We start from the raw sequence: 26,584 nt of genomic DNA, 5'->3' as shown, positions 1-26,584 counted from the left end.
AATGCCTGATGTTAACACATATTATATTTGTTTTATGGCTATACTTTTTAAACAGTGTGGGGGGAATTCAGTAAGAATGAGTGCTGGTTATTTGCATGTGCAATCTGTGCTGGTTTAGCGCCTAATTCACTAAAGATATTATGCAGATCAGAGAACGGCCAAAACATGCCCACAAAAAACGCTGCCAAACACAATTTTCACACACAATTCTAATCTTGCGGGCCGATTCTGAGCGCTATATAGCAGAGGATACAGCAGACCACCGTTATCTGACACATTTTGGCAGGACTGAACAACATCTCTGACTTCTGTGATCCAGACACCTGTGTATGACTTTATATCTTCTGTAGAACATAAATTTAGATTTTTAGAAGAATATTTCAGCTCTGTAGGTCCATACAATGCAAGTGAATGGGTGCCAAAATCTTGATGCTCAACAAACCACATTAAGGCAGCATAAAAGGTAAACCATAAGACTCACCAACAGTGGTTAAATCTATATCTTCAGATCAATATTTAAGTATATTTTTGCTATAAATTCTCCTCCCTGCCCTGTAGCAAGAAGAATGTGAATCACCAAAAACATTCAAATCTGTTTCTCACCCACACCTATTAAATCTCTTCTGAAGACATGGATTTTACCACTGGAGTCATATGGTTTACTTTAATAATGACCTATGTGATTTATGAAGCTTTACAATTTTGAATGTCAACATTCACTTGCATTGTCTGGACCAAAAGAGCTGAGAAATTCTTCTAAAAACCTTAGTTTGTGTTCTGCTGAAGAAAGAATGTCTTATACATTTGGGATGGCATAAGGGTGAGTAAATGATGAGAGAATTTTCATTTTTGGGTGAACTATTCTTTTATCTGGATCCTGGAATATTCCTTTAAAGATTTGGGCCAAATATTCAGTCATAAAGGCATGGAACAAAAAGGAAAGGAATTTACATCAACTTTAATTTAAAAAAGATGATGGATAATTTTTAAGATGTGGGAAGAGGGGATGCATTGTTTTTTGGATTTTTTGAAAGTTTATGCCACTGGGTGGCACTAGTGAATTTGTTTGTAGATGTCTTTCTCGATGCTCCAAGGTAGATATTCCAGTCATCACCAAGCAGTGGCAATGGATTCTATGAAAGAGTCTGGCCTATTGGGCTGATTTAATGTGTAGTTAATATTGAGAGACTGTAAAGTTCTCATAATCTGTATACATGATGTTTACAGTATATATGTATACATGTTTAGAGATACATGTAACCAACTGTCTTGCATTTAAAATTCTTCATGAAAGCTAAGATAAAATGTTTAAAAGTGCCAGTGACTCTTCATTGATCAGTGACTGATGCTTGGCTGTGTATAGTTCACGAAGCAACTATTCCAGCTCTCTTGTCCTTAAGTGTGTGAGAGACAATTCGATGACAGCATTCAAACACAAGAGTGTTTGCATCGGACCATGACGGGTTTCCACTGTCCTAAAAAGCGTGCGTGTCTCCCTGCAGGAGGATTGGGCTGAACGTCACTCTTCAGTGGAAGTGTTTTCATGCTCAGCTGGTGTTGTGTGTCTGTTGTGATGGGTCTAGTGCTCTAAGACTCTTGTCATTCTAGTGCTGTGCTAGATCTGTCTTCTATCTCCTTCATCTCCTCCAGTTACCTTTCACACGTTCACGCTTTATTTCCACTCTGTCCGTCAAACAGCCTATCACTGACGTGAGCCCCATGCGGCGTTCTACATCCTCGTTAACTCCTCAAAGAAGGGTGCAGGAGGTCAGTTTGAACGATTATGACTTGGAGCGGCCCATGCTGACTCCGGGCCAGACACCCACTCAGGAGAGAGACAGGGAGAGAACCAATCATCACCATCATCATCATCGCTGTCAGAGACGTAGAGACAAGAAGCACAAATCACTGGATCGAGCCATCAGTGAGGAGCAGCCACCAACTGCAGGTAGTGTTGGTTTTCCTTTCTCATTTACTCTTATACAGTAACTCTCAAGCACATCCATGTGAAATAATATGGCAATAACCTGATAAATCTAGCTGCATCTGCACTAGGCCAGTACTGCTGAGCACTAGGGTTGCCACCCATCCAGTATTTTTCAGGATCGTCTCATTTTTTTTCTTTTTTTATTTATTTTTACCATCTGTCCTGGAAAAACTCAAAATGTCCCGGAATTTCAATATTTTCCCAATTCGTTTACACATATGAACTCTTGTTTATAATTTTTCAGCCATTGCTCAAGTGTCCAATTTTACAGCACCAAGTTGGCAACACTACTGAGCACTTTACATTTTACTGAATAGGATTGGGACGTGACGCAGGCCAGACTCGAACCTGTGTGACCATGAGCATGTTCGCTGCTCACTGTGCCACTACATTGACCATTATTGTATTTTTTTTATATTTTGATATTTCATGTCTTTATGTATTGGGGAAAAAAAAAGTAATATATAAAGGAAAAGATGGAATACTGGTTGAAAAGCTCAGCTTTTCCTGCTTAGCACAATGATGGAAATTCCTGAAAGGATTAGAGCGATCAGGTTATCAAGGAAAATCTTTATTGCTCTCTAAAGCGGTTTGCTTTAGGATTTGCAGTGTCAACCTCTCTCTTTGATTGAGAGAGGGAATTACTGATCACTGCATGAAAATGCACTCTACAAGGATTAGATTATTCTTTTTTTTTGTCAAAAAAAAGTCACTGTGCGGCATGACTTGGAAAGTCAGCGGCCAGTGAGAGGTATTGTAACAGCTCAGCTCTTGGTGGTCAATGGGGAGAAAACGTTCAGAATATGGAGAGATTGACCTGTTTTTCACTCACTACAATGAACGTTCTTTCTTTCTACTGCCACTCGTCTAATTCAACTGCTGAAAAGACCAGCATTGCTTGTCAACAGCTTATGTTGTGTTTTGGGTTGTGGTCCCCCAGCATGGGATACTGGTGTGCTGGTGTCCCCACCAGGCTTTTAAACTAGCTTCATCAGAAAGACCATGTTGGCAAACAAGCTTCACCAGCAAGGTTTAGCTGGTTAAAAACATGGCTTTGCTGGTCAACCAGCTAGACCAGCACCAAACCAGCATAAACAAGCCTAGACTAGCATGGGAACTGCATGCTGGTTAAGATGGTCTTTTCAGCAGGGTCTGGAAAGTAAACATGTATCAGCAGAGCGCAGCTGGAGTCTGGGTCTGCTGTTAATAGATCAGTCAGCTTTGACAGATTTAAAAAGGGGCAATCCATCAAACCACTGAAAGCTTATTTACTTGAGTGTGTTAGTACTTGAATTTCAAACACACACAGACACCCACATACGTCTTCCTCTACATGTTTTTGTTCCTCTGTAGTCAGAAATGTCACAACACTATCAAACAGCAGGGCTCACACATACACATATGCACACACACCAAAGTCACCAACCCTGTTGTAATGTATTAATGACCTCTGGTGCTTTGTCTGTGAGTCCATAATGGCTTTTGTTTGTGTCCATGGGCTGTATCTGGGGTTTTCAGCCCAGGTAAAGGGCCACAATGCAAGGAAAGAACCATTTTATTTTTAAGTAAAGCAAACAAAAAAACACCCCTCACACACCTCAGTGGTCTCCGTAGGCAGGTGGTTTGGTCACAGTTAATATAATGTAAGGAATAGAAAAAGTCCTGCACACTTTTGGAGCATACTAGATTAAATATTGATGGTTTGGTCAAAGGCCTTCTGCCATTTTTGGAATTAAATCTTCATATTAAAGTAGGACATGGCTTGTTAATATATTCATAATATTTATTGTACATCAGCAGATCCAAACACGGTTCCGAGGGAACGAGACCGTGGGCGCTCTCACGAGAGGAAGAAAAATGTGTCTTCAACAGCGGTAAGGAAGCAACAATACTACTCGTGCGATCGTTACGGCAGCCATGAACACGGCTACAGCGTGTCAGCTGGACCCAGCAGATCAACATCGCCGGGAGAACCAAACATCCCAAACAGGCTTAAACAGGTTAAAAAGACTCCCTCTCTCTTATGGTTTCTTATGGTGTCTTCATGACATTTATATATATATATATATATATATATATATATATATATATATATATATCCTTTGTGGATCCATATTCCGCCGATTGCATTGTGCGTTTAGGGCTGTAGGTTTAGTAGGGAGACTGCTGCTGAATATACTATGAGAGTATTTTAGTACAGTATTCCATCCACATTAGTGAAAAAATGCACAGTTAAGAACCCTTAAACATCATGAAAATCATACTGTTATGGTGTTTTTTTTTTTTTCAGTTATTGGGAACCAATAGAAAACCCTATTAAGAAAAAGATTTGTGTTTTGGTCGTGGTTCACTCTCTTTGTGCCTTCTCTTCTGTCATTGTGTTTCAGGGAAGTAGCACAGCTAAAGTAAGTTCAATCGTTCATACCTCTGGCACCAGCACACCCTGCCGTGGGCGTAGACAGCTCCCCCAGACGCCCCTCACTCCCCGGCCTGCTGTTGCTTACAAGACTGCCAACTCTTCCCCGGTCCAGCTCAACACTGCCCAGTCTACCGTGCCCTGCCACACTCGCCTTAGTCGTGGCCTATCAGAGCACGATGCCCTAATCAGTGGTAACGGCCACCACCAATCCCCTGTGCCTGTCACTCGAATCGGCTCCGATCCCAACTTAGGTCCCCTACAGCAGGACTCGCACTTGTCTGAAGCGGACGACTTCCAGGATGCCTTGAGCACGTATGGCACAGGCCGCTCACCCAGAACTGCAGCCTCCGTTGTCCACATGTCGTCAGGTGCTGCTCCCACTTCTGTGCTGCTTTCACGCAGCCAGAGTGGAGTGCCCAATGGATATCACTACTCCCTTGGAGTAAGTGCGGCCACTGGGGTGAGTGGCAGAGCTTCTGGAAGCTACAAAGAGACTGAAAGAGATGAGTGGTGTTAGCATGATAGCATGCAGGATTTAATTTAGCATGAGTATCTTCTTTGACTTAAAATGGTGGCAAACAGTGGAGACCTACAAAAGGAATAATAAGGAAAATCCATCCACACTTACACAATTTTTTTGCCGTTTACCATCAAATGGAGCCTGTATTTTTCGGAAGAAGCAGACCTCTGTCACTGTTTACGAAAGTATAAGCAAGATGGAATGCTTTACAAATTAATACGATTATTTGATACATTTCAACACAGTGTTGAAGGAAAGAAGAGTTTAGCCTCTAGTGACACATTACCACCTCTTTTAATGTCATTAGTGCTATTTCCACAAGGGTCAAGTGCAAGGAGATGGTCACATGAGCTGTACCTGTGATCAAGACCTCAGACCTTAGAGGAGCACACCTAAAAACACAAGCTATGATGAAAACACTGGCCTGCTAACTCTGATTCACATGAGAATTGAGAGGCTGTTTAGATACTTTGCACAGGACACGATGACTGAAAAGTTATTTCTTGAAATTTTAAGTTGTGCTGCTGTTAAATTCTAAGGGGCCGTTCACTGTGAACACGTTTTTTTTGTCTGTCTGCACTGTTTATGAATTGTTATTTCTATGTAAACACCGTTGACCATTGCACCGACTTTCTTGCAGGAGCACCAAGTTTTTTAGATGCTGTGACAGGTTAAAAAGAACATCAACTTATAAAAATGCATCTCGAGACACCTTTGTTTTGTTCTATTCGTTGTTCTGCATCTAGCTTTTATTTTTTTGCTAAAGAATGCATTATGTCTAAACGGCCCCTTGGTCTTTCTCTGGTGTGAGTGGAATAAATGGTCTTCTGCCACCAACTAAAAAAAGGCCAAATTGTACTTACTTTTCTATCAGACTGCCGTAGATTGAATATCTTTTCACAGTGTTCTATTTTGTACCTTCTAAATGATCCGAGTGTAGCTGGACATTACGTAAGGTCTAATCCCTTTTTTACTCTCAAGAGGTAAGATACCAAGTGCCTAAACTTTGAGATTTATTGCCACATCTGTGTGATGCATTATGAAGCATTATAACCTCAGATGCTGTACGCTGTAGGTAAATGTCACTGATACATGTTTTTTTAATAGATTTTAGCATGTATTTGAAGAAAGAGATTTTGGCATTGCACAAAACAGAGGCTGTAGCGTTATAAAGATAGTTTAGGTGGATGTTGATGATGTTGGTCTTTTAAAAATATTTTCTTGAAATTATGCAGGGGGGAAATAGATAGAACATAGAGTTTAAGTGCTAATGAAATTGATTTATGCAGGATTGAATATATTGAAAGGATGTTTGAGGGTTGTACTTCATGGTTGCTGTTGGTGTGTTGTTTCCAGAGAGCATATTTTGTGCACATGACTTTCTCTTTTAGTATTTGGTTGAAGGAGTAAGAGGGTGAGAAGGGTTGACTTCTTGGAAGGAGAATTCATAAAGGTGCATTCTGCACTGTGTATTATTATCCACATAAAATGTATCAGTGCCACCTGAAAGAGTATGTTGTATTCTCTCGATTAGTGATATATTGTAAAAAATTTTATAACAGTTAATTAAATCAAGAACAAGGATTTCGCTCTGCTGATCTTATCCATAGTTTGTTGGCTTCCACCTTGTCTTTCTGATTCAAGGCGTTTATTAGATAGGTTGGTATCTCTTCACTCTAGGGTGAGTCTGCAATTTACCCTTCCCTAAGCCCTGCCATAAAACATTACTTATGAATCCAACCTTAGCAACTGCTGTCATTTGCCGTAATATCAGACAAGCTTTTGGTCTATTCTAATGCATGTTTTTCCTAATGCATAAATTATCCCCCCAAAATATGGTTAAACATTGTTCTTGGGAACAATGAAACCCAGAGTATAAATATATATATATATATATATATATATATAGTATATATTTTTCCCTCCTTTTCCAGATCTTAAAATAGAGGTGCATGCTGTGGACTACCTGCAAACTGTCATAATTCATAAAAGGACATGTGTAAAATCAACAAAGACTGATATGTAAATTAATGTCACTAATTTAATATTAATTAATGTATGTATTGATTCATGTCACAGAAGGGGTGATAGTTACTAAAGACCTCATAACAACATTGTGAGACATTAGGAACAGTTCTCTTCACTTACACTAATGTTTATTTGACTGTAATAAGTGAATGCTTCAATTCTGATTTGCAGTCTTGGGTGTTTCTAAACATGTTACTATGTAATTTAATCATTTCGAAAAATATCAGATAAAAATGCTTTGCAATGATAATACTTGATTCCAGCCCACTTAAGAATATCATCCTTTTGATTTTTACACATTTTACTGAAAATCATGCTGTTTATCAAAACCCAATTCAGTCTTAACCTTCTGATACCCAAGCGTGGCTGCTGTGTGGATTTTCCATTTCCCTTTTTGATTTGTAAATAGTAGCACCTAATAAATATAATAATAATTAAACAATAAAAAAGATTTGAGCGCAAATAGTTTTAATAATAATTTCTTTCCACATATGTGGACAGCAGGACTAAATCGTGAAATTTTAAATATGATATCATATTCCCATTACCATATTATTATTATTTTTTTTATAATTTTGTTTATTATCTTTCCTGGAGTGTTGGTTAATTATGTTTTTGAGATGTTACAGATTTCACATCAGAAATTAGCAAAACTAACTCTGATTTAAAGTAATGGCCAGCATCAACCAATCACTGCCAACCATTCTAAAATAAAATTATACAGTACATTATAAATTCTGAATCTATGTACTGATTATAATTGCTCAATGTCTGCCAAACATGTTGAGTGGTCCAAACACCATCTGCTGCCTGAATCTGAACTTTTGGTCGGATTTTAGGAGTAAATGCACTTAGCAGCATAGGAAAGCTATAGGATGCTCTCTCTTTCATGACTTGCAGTCTGTCTGCACTGGCCTCAGAACAATTAAAAATGCACCTTATTTTCATCCTAACTTACAAAGCGCCCTTCTCAATGTGAAAATACATAGTAAAAATAGGATTTCTAATGGAAAAACTTGCACCATTGTTCACTCTAGTGTTCATTGTGTTGAACAGCATTCCGTTTCGCAATATATCGCTAAAATTTTTAAAAATGGCATATCGGATGAATTTAGAGACTGTAATCTTTTGACTCAAACAAGTTTCAATGTAAAAACTTACAGTTTTCTTACCAGTTATAGTTTTGTTGGCATTTCTCCCAAAGACAAACTCCGCTGTGGTCGGCGCCATATTGTTTTGTCACATGACTCACATGAAAGTTTAACCCTTTACTGACAGTCGAAAGTCTCCTGAACTTAGATCAGTTGGTTTAAATAAATTTTAATTTAGTTTCGTATAGCGAAGCTTAAACACAATGTCTGTGCAGAAGGACACAGGGTAGCACGAGGCTATGGGTCATTCTGTAAAGCTTGTCTAAGCAAGCAGCAGTAACCAAGGTGGGCAGGGCTTAGTAAAGGTAGAGTTGTGTGTACTTTAATTGCAGGGAAATGTTGACTGTTGATGTGCAGTTGGGCTATGCAACAAAATGACACTTTAGGACTGCTCCTCCTCATCCTGTAGGTAAAGACCTGCACTCTACAGACTCCAGCTTTAGCACCAGTGGGACCAATTCTTTGCTTCACGGAGATCTTGATATACAGGATGTGTTGCTCACTCACAAAATACAGCAAATGACGCAACAGACGTTTTTGCTGATAACGTTATTGATCTGCCCTTAAAAGTATTAACAATATGTAGTGGTATTCCTTTTGATTGCACTAGGACGTGAACTGATGTTGTTACTTAAAGTGTACACAACCTGTCACAAAAAAAGTAGGAATAATATAAAGATTTGTATTTAATTTTTTTTAAGTATGTGATGTCACAGTGAACTGCCTTTTACCACCTTTTCCTTATTTTGGGATGGATCGAGTGTTGTGGACCCAACAGTTCTTTGACTGTCCCAGAATTTAGACATCATCTTTCCTCTTGAAAAATGTTTATGCCACATGCCAAATTTCTTACAGCACTAGTTTGTCTCCTTGTGCTATTTTTTGTTCAACCGCCCTGTGGCTATGTCCTTGGATAATGTCATGTTTGCATGTTATGACGATATATGTGCATGTAGGAATTTGTATACCTTCATCCATGGTTTTCTACGAGGAGTTAATTGGCTGTTGAGTTTTTAAAAAAACAATCTTTGATACACTCACCCCCAGATTTCTGGGAGAAAATTAGAAGACCCTATTCTTCTCAATTTGTTGTAAAAGAATTGTTAACCACAATGGGGCAATACAACAAGGCCACAGATGAATGTGAGTGCCTCACTGTTTTGACTTAATGATCTGTCTATGATGCCATATTTCTGCTCATTGACTCACATTCTTATCATCATTCCTATCATGTACATTTTGTATGGAAACAAACATCACTGAACTGAGAGATATATGGAAATAAAACTGAGAAAACATTGTAGCCTTGGAATTTATTTCTCACAAGATTTTCTATTTTAGAAAGAGATTTTTGTGTCATGGACAGTGTTGGGTAAGTTACTTACAAATGACTAATTATTTCTTTAAAATTCTAATCAGATTACTAAATACTTGATATTAAATTTAATCACATTATGAATTACTTTACTTTTAAGTTACTTTCCAAAACATTGTTCTGCTCCAAGTAATGTCAATATTTCTTCCTTTTCCATTGGTACACACAGGTCATGCACTCACACCTCTTTAATTTCTCCTACCAGAAAAGTAATTAAATGATTCGAAAGTCAGTAACTGTAATATAATTACAATAATTTAAAATCTAACGCATTACACTTTTTTTTTTTACTATAAAGTAATTATAATACAGTAATAATTACTTTGTAATTGGATTACACCCAACAATGGTAATATACAAAGCTACATTTTCTAGATGACATCCAAATGCTCCCACAGGAACATAAACTGCTTATCATAACTTTTATTCACTATAATACACCACCACTGAACTAAAAGAAACAAGCTGTTAAGGTTTTTATATATATATATATATATATAATAATATACTGTTTTTTGTTCTTTATATACAGATTGTATTAGATTTGCACTACGTGTGTGTATGTGGGTATGTATGAAGGTGAGTTTATGTACGTATATGTATAATTATTTATTTTGTGTTCTTTTTGTTTTTAATTACCTATGCCTTGCTGCTGTTTTTTTGGTATTGTTTGTATTGTTGTTGACTGGAAGCTCCTGTCACCTAGACAAATTCCTTGTATGTGTAAGCATACTTGGCAATAAAGCTGATTCTGATTCTGATTCTGATTCTGATATATATATATATATATATATATATATATATATATATATATATATATATATATATATATATATATATATATATTACATGTAATACTATAGATTGCTTCATACAAACTGGTTAAGTTTATAATACGTAATATTATAACATAATTAGGCTATTATTAGATTTTTTTATATATTTTTTTTAGTTATTAAAATCATTATTTAAAAATAAGTGATTTTTTTATTTATCAAACTATTTAATTTTATTATTTTTATTTTGAGTAATTTGGTCCTCCACACACAATCAAGTGTTGATGATCTTCGGGATGCTACTTCTCATTGGCCTGCGGCGAGGGTGTGGGCGGAGCCCCTCGGCCAAGTACAGTACAGATGAAGGTGTCTTGCGGCAAGCGCGTGCAGTTTGCAAGGTGCTTTCGGTGACACACAAACGGTAATGGTAGATGTAAGATAATTGAGAGGGAAAGAAAACTCATGTAACTTTAATATATGGTCGTCCTCAAACCCATCTCATCATCGTCTGGACTCCATTAATTGAAGTCGGACTTTTGATGAAAATGCGATGACTGCAGGTTTTGGCAAATAATCCTGCGTAAATAATCACAGTGCGCGTCTCGCGGCTTTTTAAATTTGTCAATCATGTTGTTCTTGTCTGTCCTGTGGACAGTTGTTTTATTTACTTTTATAAAAGCCAGCATCCCTGAGACTGGTCCAACTGATGCAACAGATCTGGAAAGCGGTTCAGGGATGTTGCTTACAGGTAAGACGTCGAAATTCAATTGTTTTGTATACTAACTGTACCTTATTAGTTTAGATTAAACTTTATTGTCATCGTGCACAGTACAAGTACAGAGCCAATTAAATGCTGTACCATTAAATAGTATATAATGTTTGTTTATTTATATTTGAGGATAGGTCTGTACAAGGTGCTTGACTGGGTACAATGTTTAAATGTTTACTACTTTGCATGTTTAAATAACTAATTGGTCTGTCTTTTATGTTGTATTTTCATTTATAAGATATATTTTTATTTTAAAATAAATTTCAGTTAGTGACAGTCCTGCAGTGTGACATTATATCCTAAACCTAAAACTTCTTAAAACAACTGTATAATTTAGTATTATGTAAAATGTATTATACATGCTGTTTTTATGACACTCTATTAATTGGGTGGATACTTGGACTATTTGTACTTAAAAACATACTTTGTCAGACTGTATGTAATGGAAATATGGGGGGGTGGGGGCATGTTCATGGGCATGTTATTTGTCAACTATATTTTTGACATTTAGAGTTTTCCTCTTGGAGCCACTGTTGTTTACGGTTTTATGCCATATGAGCAGGTGCAGATACTTTAGCTATGAACTATTTAAGTCACACTAACATTTCAGTGTTTCCAAACATGAGAGTTATCAGCTTCACTGTGGTAGGCTATAACTAAGATTAACAAATGTGATCGCACCCACATGTTAAACACTAGACAATGATTGGAGTATGAAGCACCTCACCCGTTTAACCAAACACATGTCTCAGATTTGTGGCAGATGTGAGGGAAATTAGTTCCAGCATTATTTGTGAAAGTTAAAGGATGCCATCATCACCTCCACAATCATAGGCATCATGGGTACTTATAAATTGTTGAAATCTTGTGGATTATTCTAAATTGGTTCATTACTTTGATTACTTGCACAATAACATACAACTCAAGTGACTAGTTGCACAGTAATACTGAAAAATGACAGTACAAATCCACATTTATCTGTAACCTCCTGAGACATGAGCGTGACTGCTGTGTGCACTTTGCATTTCCCTTTTTGATTTGTAACTAGTAGCACCTGATAAACATGCAAAAAAGTAAAAGTTTTCCAAAAACATCATGGCAACATACAGTATGTGGACAGCAGGACTAAGTTGAGAAGTTTTTAATAATAACAATCTATATAGAAAGTCTTATTTTTTTTTTTTTTCAGATTGTTAATTATGTTTCCAGGAGTGTTGGTTATGCATGTTTTTGACAGGTTAAAGACATTACATCAGCAATTAGCATAATTAATTCTGATTCATAGTAACGTCCAGCATCTTCCAATTACTGCAAACCATATTAAAATAAAATATACATTATAAATTCTGAATCTATGTACTGATTACCATTGTCTCATGTCTGCCAAACATGTTGAGTAGTCCAAACACCATCTTCAGCCTGAAACTGAATTTTGGTCGGATGTTGGGTGTAAATGCGCTTTGCATCATAGAGAGCTATATGATGCTCCCTTGCTCCCTATTTTGTGAATTGGTTCTCAATGTGATAATGCACATAAATAAATATAAGATTTCTATTTAAAAAATGTGCTAGGGACTATCAGATGAAGCTAGGGACTACACTGTAAAAACAAATAAAAAAAAATAAACAATTTTTAGTAATCTGGATATAACAGGTTTTGTTCAAATAACTTCAATATTGTGACACAATTATGCATTGCATATAGCAAAGCCAAAACACAACGTCCATGCATGTGTACGTGGAGTCACACAAGGTTAAATATAGTGTTGGATAGTAAATGTCCACTACTTAAGATGACTTCATCAGACTTCTTACCAGCATCTGTAATACATTATTGAGGGCAGACTTCAATAAGTTTGCAGAGAGGTTTGGAAATCCATGGAGTTGTTTTAAGGACTTGAATAAAGGATGTGAAATAGTGTAAGTTCCACCCACTTCTTTAGTTTGAATACAGGGTGTCCAAATCGGTCAGGGGTGTGATCGACAGTGTTACTTTCTGATTCATCAATGAATTGCCATCTTCACAATTACACTTTGTGAACCCAGCAATTTAACTCTTGTGCATTAGGCACAAATAAATGGATATGACAAATGATTTAACCTGTTTGATTGCTGCTTTTTGCCTTAAAGGGATTTCTGCGCTAAATTGTGTTTAAGCTTGTTTTGTAAATTTAGTCCCAACTGGCACGCAGGCAGTAGTAATTCCTTTGGGTATGTTCCCAGGCCTTGCAATGCTGCCCTAGGCTGTCAACAAACATGAAAAATTAATCTGCTTTTTGCTCCCTGCGGTATCACTACCAGTGATTTGGCCAACGTTTACATGCCCAGACTTTCAGGGTGTTGGAATTATCACCCTTTTTTCAGTGATGAACCTATACCATGGGTAACATTAAAGAGATCTCATAAGATGATTTGGGTAGATTGTGGCTGAAAACAACCTTAGCAAACTGCAAGGACCATCTTGGGTACAAATGACTGTTTGCTTGTGTTTCATCCATCTTGAAAAGGGAACTGAGATGCTCACTCGTAGGGCTCATTAAGAGTCTTTATTAGTATTAGCTCATTCTTCTTTTCCATTGTTTTAATTAACCTTCTGTGATCTCAGCAAACAATGTACGATAAGGTAGGCTTGGGTTTATGAGCTCAGATTTTATGGTCGAGCTGACAGATGAGCAAGGTTATTAAATCCAGACCCCAGCTGAAGCGTGAATGTAGTCACTGAGAGAACTTGTTAGAGTCATTGTGGTACAGTGTGGCATGAAAAGCCCCTTTTTAAGCTCTGCAAGTTTAGGCCTGTAATTATTATGCAATGGTTCTCCAGGTAGCATTATAACTAGCACTGGCCTTTGTGAGTTGAGCACCACATTATTAAAAATGTTATAGCTGTTATGCACGTGTAGTAAAACCGGCCATGCTCGCGATGGTTCTGTTGTTTTCTGTGCTAACAAAACAAACTGAGAAATGTAATGAACATATTAGAGACATTGCTAGTAATTCTAAAAGATGACCTTATTTGGTTGTCGGCCACCATGGAGGTGTGTTGGAACTGTGTGTAGACAATTCATTTCACACAGCACAAATACTACTGAGATAACAAACATGTTCCCCGTCTGTCGCTCGCTCGACGTTGTGTCAAATGAAGTGGCACTAGGGGACTTTCTTGAAGGCCACGGTTACCTCTGAACTTGAGAAAAGGCCAATGAGAATTGGAATTTGAATGTCCCTTTGCATGTCCCTCCCCCGGACATACAGGTATAAAAGGAGGTAATTGTGCATCTGTTCATTCAGATTCCTTCTTCGGAGCCGAGCGTTTGTGCAATCAGCGAGCTGAGATCACTTCTGTTCCACTCACCTCTGTAGAGCGTTTGCTGTTGGATCTACGGCGCATATCAGCGCCATTCTCCTTCTCTGCACGGCAGTGCAGCTTTGCTCCTGGGCGCTTCAACAGCACTTCAAAAAGAGAGTATTTTTCTAAAAGAGTTTATTTCTCTAAAAGAGCACACACAGCAGGCGTTGAACGTCCTTTTTAGTATGTGTCTTTTTAAAGATGCCCTTCCGCCCCAGTGTAGTTCCTGGATGCAGTCGATATCTGTCCACTCCTAATGGCCATAGACACTGCCTCGTGTGTCTGGGCTGCGGTCACACTGTTTACTCCCTCGGACCCGCTGAGCTGGATGATGAATTCGATGCTGCATCGGAGAGCGTCCTGGCGTCTGACATGGAAGACTCGACTGGATTGCCACCTTCGGGTTGGCACGCACAGTCTGAGGCTGACGCCCAGATGGCTGACATGCTTGCCCGAGCAGCCTTGAGCGTGGGTTGGACTTGAACCATCCGTCACAGCCACGCCCCCCCAGTCCCTTTCTTCCTGGAGGTGCATGATGAGCTGTTGAGGTCATGGAGGGCACCTTTCACTGCCCGCAACCAACCTTCTCGCTCATCTGCTCTGACTTCCCTCGATGGCGGGGCGGCCCACAGGTAATCGTAGGTCCCCCAGGTGGACAAAGCGGTTGCGATCCACCTATGTCCGGAAAACGCCACCACCTGGCAGGATCGTCCGGTGCTCCCCTCCAAGGTCTGTAGGATGACGTCGTCACCGCTGCTCCACTCCGCCAGGTACGTCAAAAATGATCGTCCCCCTAGTGCCCCTTGTTTGGAGCTTGGACGCGTGGCTTTTACTTCCCAACCCATCGTGCTGACTGGCCAGGACCATCCGACTCGGCTACGCTATCCAGTTCGCCAGTCCCCCGCATCCCTTTCGCCGGCATCCGCTTTACCTCGGTTTAGATTTAGAGCTTTAGATGTTCTGAGCAGCTCTTTGTCTGCTTTGGTGGACAGTGGAAAGGGAACGCTATCTCCAAACAGAAGCTATCCCACTGGGTCGTTGATGCATCTCTTTGGCCTATCACACCCAGGCCATGCCCACCCCCTTGCGGGTTCGAGCAAACTCGATAAGAAATGTGGCATCCTCGTGGGCACTGGTCAACGGCACCTCCGCAGATTTTACAATCTCAGGGTTGAGTCGGTCTCGTCCCGTTTTCTCTCAGGTCCGAGCATGTACAACTCGGGAATACAGAACGTATGACTGGGTGTTCTGCTTGCACATAGTGCCTTTCCCCTCCACTGAGGTGATCACGTGCGCTCTTTCGCCCAGGAGAGTCCACTAAACTTGCGCTCCCTGGATGTTCTTCCTCCCTAGCCCTCTGATCCACGAATTCAGCGGAGGAATTCCCTGACCAGAACCACTATGGGTACTAATTATTCTGTACTGGAATAGGTGCTCCACAGGATGGGCCTTCATGGATTAATCCCCCTGTGTGTATTTTCCATGGTACAGTCCCCCTACTGGCAGACCCACATCTCCCCCGGTCGGCGTGTTTGTAGCCACTCCTCCAGCCGTGTTTGTAGCAACTCCTCCCTCGCATAAGGTAGGATCTACCACCGCCCAATTTCCACATGTGGCCTGAAAACACTTGTGACGTATTTTGCCACAATTTACCTCCCCCCAGCCTGGGCAGGTGGTGGTCTCCGCGGGGTCTTTTAAGAATAGGAGTTGGAAAAGAACGCCTTCACCAATGCGTGTTATAGCGGTAAAATGGTCCCAGCTGCTTTAACTATTCGAGAAACATAGAGCGAGAATAGGCATGGCTGGCGTGGCCAGCTCCCATGCTTGGCACATTCTTTTTGCCCCCCCGGGATGCCCAGGAACCTAAAAAGTTTATGGTGTTTTTTATGGGCCGTTGGGGAAGGGTACGTACAGTCTGATACAGCCTGTTGCTTTGACCTGCACCTGCGTCAGCAGCTCACATACACAGTTCAGCGTATGGTGTGAATGAATTCGAACACAATGTTGAGTGAGCGACAAACAGGGAACATCTAGGTTACTGTTGTAACCTCCATTCCCTGATGGAGGAAATGAGACGTTGTGTCCCCGTTGTGTTTGTCACTGGTTCTTGGTTTTTAAAAGGGTTTTTGTGGTAGGGTTTGAAGAAGAGCAGCATTTCATGGTATTTTTTCAACAGTGTCTTCCCTTTAGCTGCTTTTTAAATACTCTACTTGAGTTGTGTCCAGATTTGGATTGGATATTTCAGCAATCTTAATAAATTGCATTATGTTTTTGTGTTTTTTCCATTTTTGGATAAGATTAATTTGTTTGGTATGGAAACCAAATGCAGGTTTCTTTGGACAGGTTCTTCATACAGTAAAACCCATACTGTTTTGTCAAACCCACTTCTAAAACACTTGGTCTTTAGAGTATGCAATTATCAACGATAGTGTCCATTATTTTAAATCCCTGAGGTTATTTGATCTAATACAGGTCATGCAAACCAAAAACAAAAAAACACATTGGCACATTAAAATAAATAAAATATAAAAATAACATTTTGACCTTTAAATTTGATTTCTAATAATTCAGCTCCATAAAAGATCATCATTGGCTAATGCTCTTTTTTCTATAAAACATACGATTACTGTACCACATTTTGGAGAACAGAGAACAATAAAAGGAAAAGTATGTATTTTGCTCTTGTGTTATTTATTAAAACTTTGCATTTAGGATTATGCTTTCACTGGAGATAAAAATAAAATGGGACCATATGTTTATTAAAATGAATAACATGAGTATGGGATGAAGGATTGTGCTTACTCAGCAGCCAAAATATAAATATTTCTTCAAGTCAACGTGAATCTCAGTTTGCAAACCATTTTACTTCAGTAATTTGACACATTTCCAAGTGATATTCAACATGATGTAGAATTAGACTTGATTTTATCCATAATGAATAGAGAAGTGTTGGTTATTCATGTTTTTGAGATGTTACAGACATTACATCAGAAATTAGCATAATTTATTATGATTCAAAGTAATGGCTAACATCATCCAATCACTGGCAACCATATTAAAATAAAATTCTACATTATAAATTCTGAATCTATGTACTGATTACCATTGTCCTGTGTCTGCCAAACACGTTGAGTGGTCCAAACATAATCTGCAGCCTGAAACTGAACTTTTGATCAGATATTAGGAGTGAATGCACTTACTGTAGGTTTATAGAGAGCTATGCTCCCTTTTTCCCTATTTAGTGAATGACTTAACCTCCAGTGTGCTGTGTGCTGATGCACTGGTCTCAGAACAGTTTAAATTTAACCTTATTTTCGGCTAAACTCCATATAAAGCCTCTGAAAGCAATTTTTTTCAACTTTTGGATGAACCCATTGATTCTCTATTTGAAAATGCACAGCAAATATGATTTTACTAATGTTAATGAATAAAACTATCATTTTAAACTATAATAATGAAATTACATTGAACAAAATCTTTATGAAAATGAAGCAAAATGACCCACAGATGTGTTGAAAGTTATTAAAAATAAATAACATGTTTTTTTTATTAAACTTTTGAGGGAATACTGTCCCAATTTCCACGTTTGTGGACATCATGTTTATAAGCGTGATGACTCACAAAAAATGAATGATTTTTAATGAATGAAAAGATAAAAAATTAGGAAAACCATTTTTTATTTCTAAATTTAGAAATAAAGTGCACTGATGAATCACTTACAGTAAGGTAACCATGACCAGGAACATGTATTATTTTGATTTCATGTTGTGTTTAAAGTCCAGCATTACCGGTACCAAATTGTTTTTACAAATATTTCAATGCATTCTTCTTAAATCTTTGCTGAAGTACTGTAAATTGTGAGGAATTCTATCTGTGTTACACCTAATCTGGTCTTTTTCCCCTTAGAGGAAATGTTTTGCACAATGCAATTGTAACAGATAATTTAATTCAGTTGCGTCATAGGCTTAAGCCATCTTTAACATTCTCCATCGTGTGCCACACCTGGATTTGAATTATTAACATCAGTTTTTAGAGGCCACATCTCTTCTTATTGCCTAGCTAGAGATTACATGCTTTGGTTTCTCAGAAAACCGCAATGACCCTTCAAGGACAATTGTGCTATGTTTGAACAATGGCAATTACTTCATTGGTTTGTTTTCATTGTATTGAAAGCGAACCTGTCAGGTTTTGTCCTTGTCATCTTGATTGGAGTTGATTAAAGGGTTGGCACCATTTACCTTGGAGGCCCCTATAGTGCCTGTCGGTGAGTCAGATCCATAATTTATTACCACTTAAATTACACTCAACCACTGCTGCAATATACATGCCAGTAATATGCAACATCAGTCTCAGACGATCAGACAGCTACGGGAAAACCATAAATCATGAAATCTAGTTTTGTTTTTAATGTCAAGAGAGTTAGGGGCCTTTGGCATTGGTCATATGTTTCAGATGGGACTTCTTGTGGGTGTCTAGAAATAAACACGCTACAATTATGACAATTTTTCTTGTGGGTTTGACAATCTTGTTGATGCCTATTTAGCTTGTAAACGGAGCACAGCTGCCTGTAATGACACAGCATGAGATACTTTGTATCCTCAAATGGCTGTTGTTCCAAACAGTGAAGCAGCAACCATGGCAATATCATGTTCATAAAACAGGAAGAACACGGGAGCACCTGGTTCTGTATCAATGTTATTTATTTAACTCTAATCATTTTTGACATTAGATTTTATCTGTTTGGCCACATAATGTACATACTGCAATGTTTTTGGGGTAACAACTGCACAAATGCTTATATATTTAAAAACAAAAATGTGTGTGTATAGAATACTAAAACCACTACTATAGATGATAGTTTTAAGCTGGCCTCATAGGAACATATTACTTTGCCTACATGTGAAATGAACACTAGAGGCATTCTAGTGTGTATAGAATACTAAAAATGATTGGTTCATTACAACATACTTTTCATTCTGACATCTAAACACTTTAAGATGTGTTTAGACTTGTGCTGTAAGTTGATTAAAATTTTCAATTGTGATTAATCACATCATTTTTAAAGTGCTGAAATTATACTCTAAATATACTTCTTTTCCTGTCAAAATACATTTATTTAGGAAAGAAAGAAAAAACAATATGTAACAATATAAAGCTTTATTTATTTAGTTATTTATTTATTTATTTTCTCCGCAATTTGGAATGCCCAATTCCCAAAGTCCTCGTGGAGGCATAGTGACTCGCCTCAATCCGGATGGCGGAGGACGAATCTCAGTTGCCTCCACATCTGAGACCCTCAATCTGAGTATCTTATTACGTGGCTTGTTGAGCGCATTAGCACGGAGACATAGCACTTGTGAAGGCTTCATGTTATTATCCACAGCATCGATGCACAACTTCCCACTCACCCCACCGAGAGTGAACCACATTATAGCGACCAGGAGGAGGTTACCCCATGTGACTATGCCCTCCCTAGCAACCGGGCCAATTTGGTTGCTTAGGAGACCTGGCTGGAGTCACTCAGCACGCCCTGGATTCGAACTCATGACTCCAGGGGTGGTAGTCAGTGTCTTTACTCGCTGAACTTCCTAGGCCCCCACAATATAAAGCTTTATTAACATTTTCTAAACAAAGCCTGGCTCAGTTTAAAGATAGAAATACACTAAAATAGATTCAATTAACAATTCAATTCAATCCAATTCAAGTAACATTAAACATATCCCAAAGTTTAAGTGGGAGTTTGACTAATTGAAAAAACTAGTCCGCGCATAGGTTGCATATTCATTGCAATGGGCATTACATTTCTTAAACTGTCATCCTCCACAATATTAAACTGCTGGTAAACTGTGGCTATCTGCTTTGCTACAGCAATCATGTAGCCGCATTCATGATGCATGTCAGGATGTCAGCACCACTTTGAACTACATATTAAGAGCTCCTTTCTCCATTATTTGATCTCTGACACAGAAGTGTTGTTGTGGTGTGAGTCCGAGTGGACACATCGCAAAGGTTCTGCCCTTCTAACCTGGGTTTATGATGGTTTATGCTGTATTAATGGGGAATGTGTTAATGGTTATTCAGAAAAATGAATTCATTAAACCTTTTAAATGAATAAAAAACCAATGGGTATGACCAAGTTTGATCTTTAAACAGCAGAAGGATGTAATTTAATTAAATAATATACAGTCACATGCACTGCATGCAACAGAATAAACAAGAGGTGCTGCTCAGCTATGTCATATGATTCCCACATACACACACAGGGGTGCTCATACGCATGCTGGTGCTTAATTTGCATTCAGCATAAACGACTGTTTACACATACATGAACTCCTCGGGTGCAGCTCGGAGATTTCAGCTCGAGAGTCACGACAGGAGTATCTAACCCGAAAACAGGAAGAACTCAAATGTCTGTCAAAATAAAAGTCCTGCTAACATGGAAGCTCTATTCAAATGGATGTGTGAAATTGAAGACAGAAAAATATAACTACTGTTAAAAAATGTATATTCAAAAAGTAGCAATAACACTCATAATAACAATTATTTAATATTAAATGGTTGTTGTATTATTATTATTATTATTATTATCTGCAAGCAATATCACAAACGCAAGCATCCTTGTACCACAGGTAATTTTATTTGATTAAAACTGTATGTATCAATTTGTATAAACACCATTTGATCATAACATTTAATTAAAACTTTTAACATGGAATACAGGAAAATGTAAACAGAAAATGCATAATTTGAATCTTGTAATACTGTAAGACAGTTGTTTAATTAAAATAATTTTCTGTGTAATTTAAAAAAAAATTAAGAGGCTTTTTTTGTTCATTATAGTATTGATTTAGTATCGATACCGACCAGATCTGGTATTGTACCGAAGCCAAAAGTTTGGTAACAGGTAGACCCTGTTTATCTACTTGGAATCCCAATAAATGTGGCTCTTGTTCTCTGTTTTAAATTAGAATTGAAAGCTTCAATGGTTTTCCACTGCATCCAGTCTGAAAAAGCTCAGGCATACAAGGAAAACACTGGGAGTGAGTTAGGAGTAGTCTGTCTGCTGTAGATTTGGGCCTAATGGCAGTCTCTGATTTGACTTGCTGGCACTGTTTGCCTTAAGGGAAACCTTAAAACTATCATGATATTGTAACTTATCTTAAAAAAAGAGTGGGTAGGTGGACTTATTTCAAGTGGGGTAGCTGAAACTGGAATAACAGCTCTAACATTGCTGCTTGTATTCCGCAATGAAACATGCCAGATGACATCATGTTATTCATGGTTACTTAGACACACACTTGTGTATTGGGCTATTCAGCCAACAATTCAACCTGTTTCTACAGGCACACACTGGGGGCCATTGACTTGTTGGCATGGTCCAAAATTAACACCCGCCAAGCACCAAATGAAGGTACATTTTCCATTTGCCTGGTAATATTCGCAGTATGAAAATGTGTCAGCTAAAGGAAATATAACACATTCTAGTTTTTTTTTTTTCTAAAGAGGGCTCCATAGGCCTACAATCAGCAAGGTCAAAGGTGGTTAGACTGAATGGATCTTAGAAACTGTAGTTTCCCACTGCTTATCAATAGCCTCAGTTAGCAGGAAATCTAGAAGCAAGATTAAGGTGATGTCCAGGACCCTTCATGCCATTGGGAACAAGGAAAGAGCATGCTCTAATTTTTAGTGGATGTGCAAATAAGTTTTAGTTACCCACCACCACATACACAAATTCTTTGGTAATTATAGCATTATAATACCAGAACTGAGTGATATTATTATGTGCAGCCTTCTCTTCAGAAAACCTTGTCTTATTCTCTGTCTCATACTGTGGGCACCATGTCAGTGATGCGTGGATGACATCACCACAAGCCATTTTGGGGAAATAATATCTTGTCCTACTAGTAGCAAATATGGGCAAAATATGGTACACACTTTCCTGTTTAAGGAACCTCTGATTATGCTATACACAGACAAGACTATACATTATGACCACCAGCCTAATTTGCTGTTGATCCTCCGTGTGTCGCCAAAACAGTGCCGACCCACCGAGGCATGGACTCTACAAGACTGAAGGTGTCCTGTGGTATCTGTCACCAAGACATTAGCAGCACATCATTCAAGTCCTGTAAGTTGCGAGGTGGAGCTACCGTGGATCGGACTTGTTGGTCCAGCACATCCCACAGATGCTTAATCGGATTGATATCCGGGGATTTGGAGGTCAGGGCAACACCTTAAAATTTTCATCATGTTCCTCAAACCATTCCCGAACAATGTGTGCAGTGTGGCAGGGCACATTACACTACTAAAAGAGGTCACTGCCATCATGTAATACTTTTGTCATGAAGGGGTGTACCTGGTCTGCAACAATGTTTACGTAGGTGGCACGTTTCAAATTGACATCTACATGAATAGCTGGACCTATGGTTTCCCAGCAGAACATTGCCCAGAGCATCACAATCCCTCAATAAGCTTGTTGTCTTCCCACAGTGCATCCTGGTGCCATCACTTCCCCAGGTAAGCAGCGCATACGTACACAAAGACCATGTGATTTAAAAGCAAACTTGACTCATTGGACCAGGTGGCCTTCTTCCACTACTCCAAGGTCCAGTTCCGACACTCGTGCACCCATTGTAGGTGCTTTCAACAGTGGACAGGAGTCATTGTGAGCACTCTGACTGGTCTGCAGCTATGCAGCCCCATACGCAGCAGGGTGCAATGTACTGTGTTGTGACACATTCCACCTGTAACCATTATTACAATTTTCTGTGACTTGTGCCACAGTAGACATTCTGTCGGTTCAATGCTTATTTAGGAGATATGTGATAGTACTACTTTTCTAAGTTATCAGACTTAAAATTCTCCTAGCAGATGATAACACAGGTGAAAAAAACACAGGCATCTAAGTCCAGAATCATAGAGACTTGAGGTTGGCTCTTTTGACTCTGAAATCACATACTCAAATTTGGCGATGTTACTCTTGTAAGCCTTCCATAAGAAGTTAAGCCATGATTAAGAACACCAGATACACACTCTTTTTTCCTAACTCATCCATTAAAACAGTGCTAGTCTTGAGATATGTATTTAAAGTCATGTTTGAGGAGTCAGTGTCGAGGGGGTCATTTGATTTTGAGTGGATTGGGATTTTATGATTGGCTGAGGTTTCTTTCATAACTCTTCTTTGTGCTGTGAACTTATTTAATCAGGTGTTTTAAGGTGGCTGAAGTGATTACAGTTGATCAAGGCCTGCCAAGTTACAATTCTGCCAAGAGCTTGGCTGCTAAAATTGGTCTTACTGTTATGGGTGGTATGAAGGTAAGATGGGTTAAAGGAGAAGAAAAAGTAAATTCTTTGGTTGGCTTGACTTGGTGCTGTCAGAATTGTTGGAAAGACAAAGTAGAAAGATGCTACAAATAAGCCATTTTAAATGACTTTTTGTGAGAATGTGTGTGTGTGTGTGTGTGTGTGTGTGTGTTTCAACATGAAATTAAGTAGATCAAGTTATATGTGGTTCTGTGTCTACTATAGTCCCCCTAATAAAATTTAACGCTAGCCATGTGTCCTTTATTATATCAGCCCTTTAAGTGGGCCCACCAAGAGAAAAAATTATGATCAAAATATAAATTACTACAGTCTTGACCAATACAAAATTGGTATTGTTTTTTTGATTAACAAGTTTTATTGATTCACATATTGAACACAGAAAAACAAAACATAAATACACAGAATTAAAAATAGTACAGAGCAGGTGGCACAGCTGTAAATACTTAAAGAACTGAGGTCTGGGAATCCCAAAATGTTAAGGATCTCAACACTCTGCTCTCATACAGGTCACCGAGTGTAGTAACCTCCCTCACAATCTACTCTGACCAGCAGAAAGGGGACTTATTAATACATAATTTGGTGCTCAGCCATAAGCTCAAGGCAACATTTAAATAAATGTCTGAATTAAACTCTGTGGACACTTTTGTCCATACCGAGTGCAAATGCGGAATAACGGGGTGTAATTTAACTTCTCCGGTTAGTTTGATAGAAAGGTTTTGTAATGGCGAAATAGGTACAAGAACTTGCTGTTCAATACAAAACCAAGGAGGGGCTCTCTAAGTTTGGAAGCGACCAATGAGCCAAATGTTTGAGACCGAACGCATAATAATACAACAAAATCTTGGGTAGGCCTAGCCCACCTTTGTCAATCGGCTATCTGAAATGTAATCTGGGATGTTTCCCATTCCAAATGAAGGACTTTGCTATGCTATTGATAGCATAGCAAAGTACTTCATTTGGAATGTTTTGCAGGTAGATGGATTTCGGAATACAATTAAATTGAATAACATTAATGTAATGAAGCTCACCTTCCCACAATGCTCAAAAACCTTTTTATTAAAGGGTCAAAATTAACTCTAATTAAATCACACAGATTTGCTGGGAATAAAATTCCCAAATACTTAATTCCTTGTTTGGACCACTGAAAGGCACCTGGCTTAAAAAACTTTATCGGGCAGTACACTGTCAGAGCCAAAGCTTTGGATTTAGACCAATTACTCTGTATCAGATAAGCAATTAATAATTCTTTGGAGTCAAGGCATAGATCTAGAAGGGTCGGAGACAAATAATAAAATATAATCTGCGTAAAGCAGAAGCTTATGCGTCGCACCTCCCGCTATCACCCCTGGAAAATCATCCTCCTTTCTTATCGTGGCTTCTAATGGTTCCAGGGCAAGACAGAACAATAAGTGAATAGTGTGCATGTGAGTGAATAGACCGAATAACAAATGTCATATGATGGAGCCCAACAAGTCAACAAAACATTTTCTGTGAGTACAGTGGAAAAAGCACATACACTATAAACTATACCCATTTCTAAACTCCACTGTAATTTTTACTTCACTTTATTGTTTCTAACTTGCTTTATTATACTGTACTTTATTATATTTATTATATTATACTAATAGTATACTGAACTTTTGTGTACAATGTTTATAATGTTGGTCCAAATAAATGTATTTATTTGTATTACATGTGGTTCTTTCTGAACGTTACATGCATCCCGAGATTGAGAAAGTCAAAATATCAACAGGATCATTCGTTCGGTTAACACCAAAACATTTCATGTAGGGTTAGGCTAGTATTAAGATTCTCTGTATCTTATGTACATTACTGTGCAAAAGTGCACATAAGATGTTTCACAAAAACATTTGTCTTAAGATGGTACATTTTATACTCCCAAACATTCCTTTTGCAAATAAAATAGAATAGAAGAACAGGGAGATTTGCAACGGATGGCATTGCCCTCACAAGAAATCCTCACTTTGAAATTTTTTCACAAGTGCCTAAAACTTTTGCACAGTACTGTATGTAGATTTTAAATTATAAAATTGAAATGAGCCTCCAGGAGTCATCTTCGGAGCTTTTCAAGCTACTTCTCCATTGCTAGACATAGACTCAAAATGCTTCTATGTGTGAATTTGGCCACCATCCTCCCACAGGGAAGATGGGTGGGTAACAACAATATCACCTCATAGTATGGTTTCATTTGTTACCAGGTTTCTGTAATTTAAAATGCTGCATTAGTACATGATGATTGTTTACGCTTAAATGGAAGTTCTGCCCACCTCTCCCTATATATTGATATATTGTGGATTGTGTGTTACGTTACTGCAGAGTAAATTTAAATATTAATTGCCTACATAAATTATTTCATTGTGTGCATGCCCATATTATACATTAAAATTATATGAGAAAATGTTACTTTAGTCATTACACTGTATTTCATTCTGTTTTATCTCTGTGTTCTAGTGCGACCATGACGTATGTGTGGTTTGTGGTCTTATATAAGGTTGTGTTATTGTTTCATACCAGTTTAAAGCCTGTCAATGCACAGATGCTGTAACTGAGAGAGATGCTCGCCTCCCAGCTTGTCATGTCTGCATCCCTGCTTTTGTTCGGTCTCTGAAGATTAACACTGGGGGGGGGGGGGTTGATGCCTCTGACCATAAAAAACAATAATGCCTCTGACCAGACTGCATGGTAAAATCCTGTAAAAACATTTACAAGAGCTTTTTACAAGGCACTAAACGGCCATGTTGGAACCATATCTGGTGTTGTCTTGCCCTTTTAATGGCCTTTTATGTGAATGGCATGACCCTAATATCACAGGAACATCACAGAAATACTTGAAGTGGATTTTGTTTTATCTCCAACAGTATAGTTCAG

At 38.4% G+C, this 26,584-nt stretch overlaps 2 protein-coding genes across 2 annotated transcripts in view; both read left to right on the top strand.

Moving 5' to 3' along the window:
* The window catches only part of cacna1bb (calcium channel, voltage-dependent, N type, alpha 1B subunit, b), a 174,726-nt gene extending 165,335 nt beyond the window's left edge, over positions 1–9,391 (top strand). The window contains exons 50-52 of the mRNA XM_052103921.1: positions 1,699–1,948; positions 3,788–3,987; positions 4,375–9,391. Of these exons, the coding sequence (XP_051959881.1) occupies positions 1,699–1,948; positions 3,788–3,987; positions 4,375–4,923 (999 nt within the window). The 3' untranslated portion in view covers positions 4,924–9,391. The remainder of the gene's footprint in view (positions 1–1,698; positions 1,949–3,787; positions 3,988–4,374) is intronic.
* Positions 9,392–10,663: 1,272 nt separating this feature from the next.
* The window catches only part of si:ch211-196i2.1 (collagen alpha-1(I) chain), a 109,640-nt gene continuing 93,719 nt past the window's right edge, over positions 10,664–26,584 (top strand). Inside the window, exon 1 of the mRNA XM_052103896.1 lies at positions 10,664–11,004. Coding sequence (XP_051959856.1) covers positions 10,884–11,004 — 121 coding nt within the window. The 5' untranslated portion in view covers positions 10,664–10,883. The remainder of the gene's footprint in view (positions 11,005–26,584) is intronic.

This window comes from Xyrauchen texanus, chromosome 34, assembly GCF_025860055.1.
Source record: "Xyrauchen texanus isolate HMW12.3.18 chromosome 34, RBS_HiC_50CHRs, whole genome shotgun sequence".
Taxonomy (NCBI): Eukaryota; Metazoa; Chordata; class Actinopteri; order Cypriniformes; family Catostomidae; genus Xyrauchen; species Xyrauchen texanus.
Note: the sequence above shows the minus strand (reverse complement) of the source record. Positions and strands in the feature narration are given on the sequence as shown.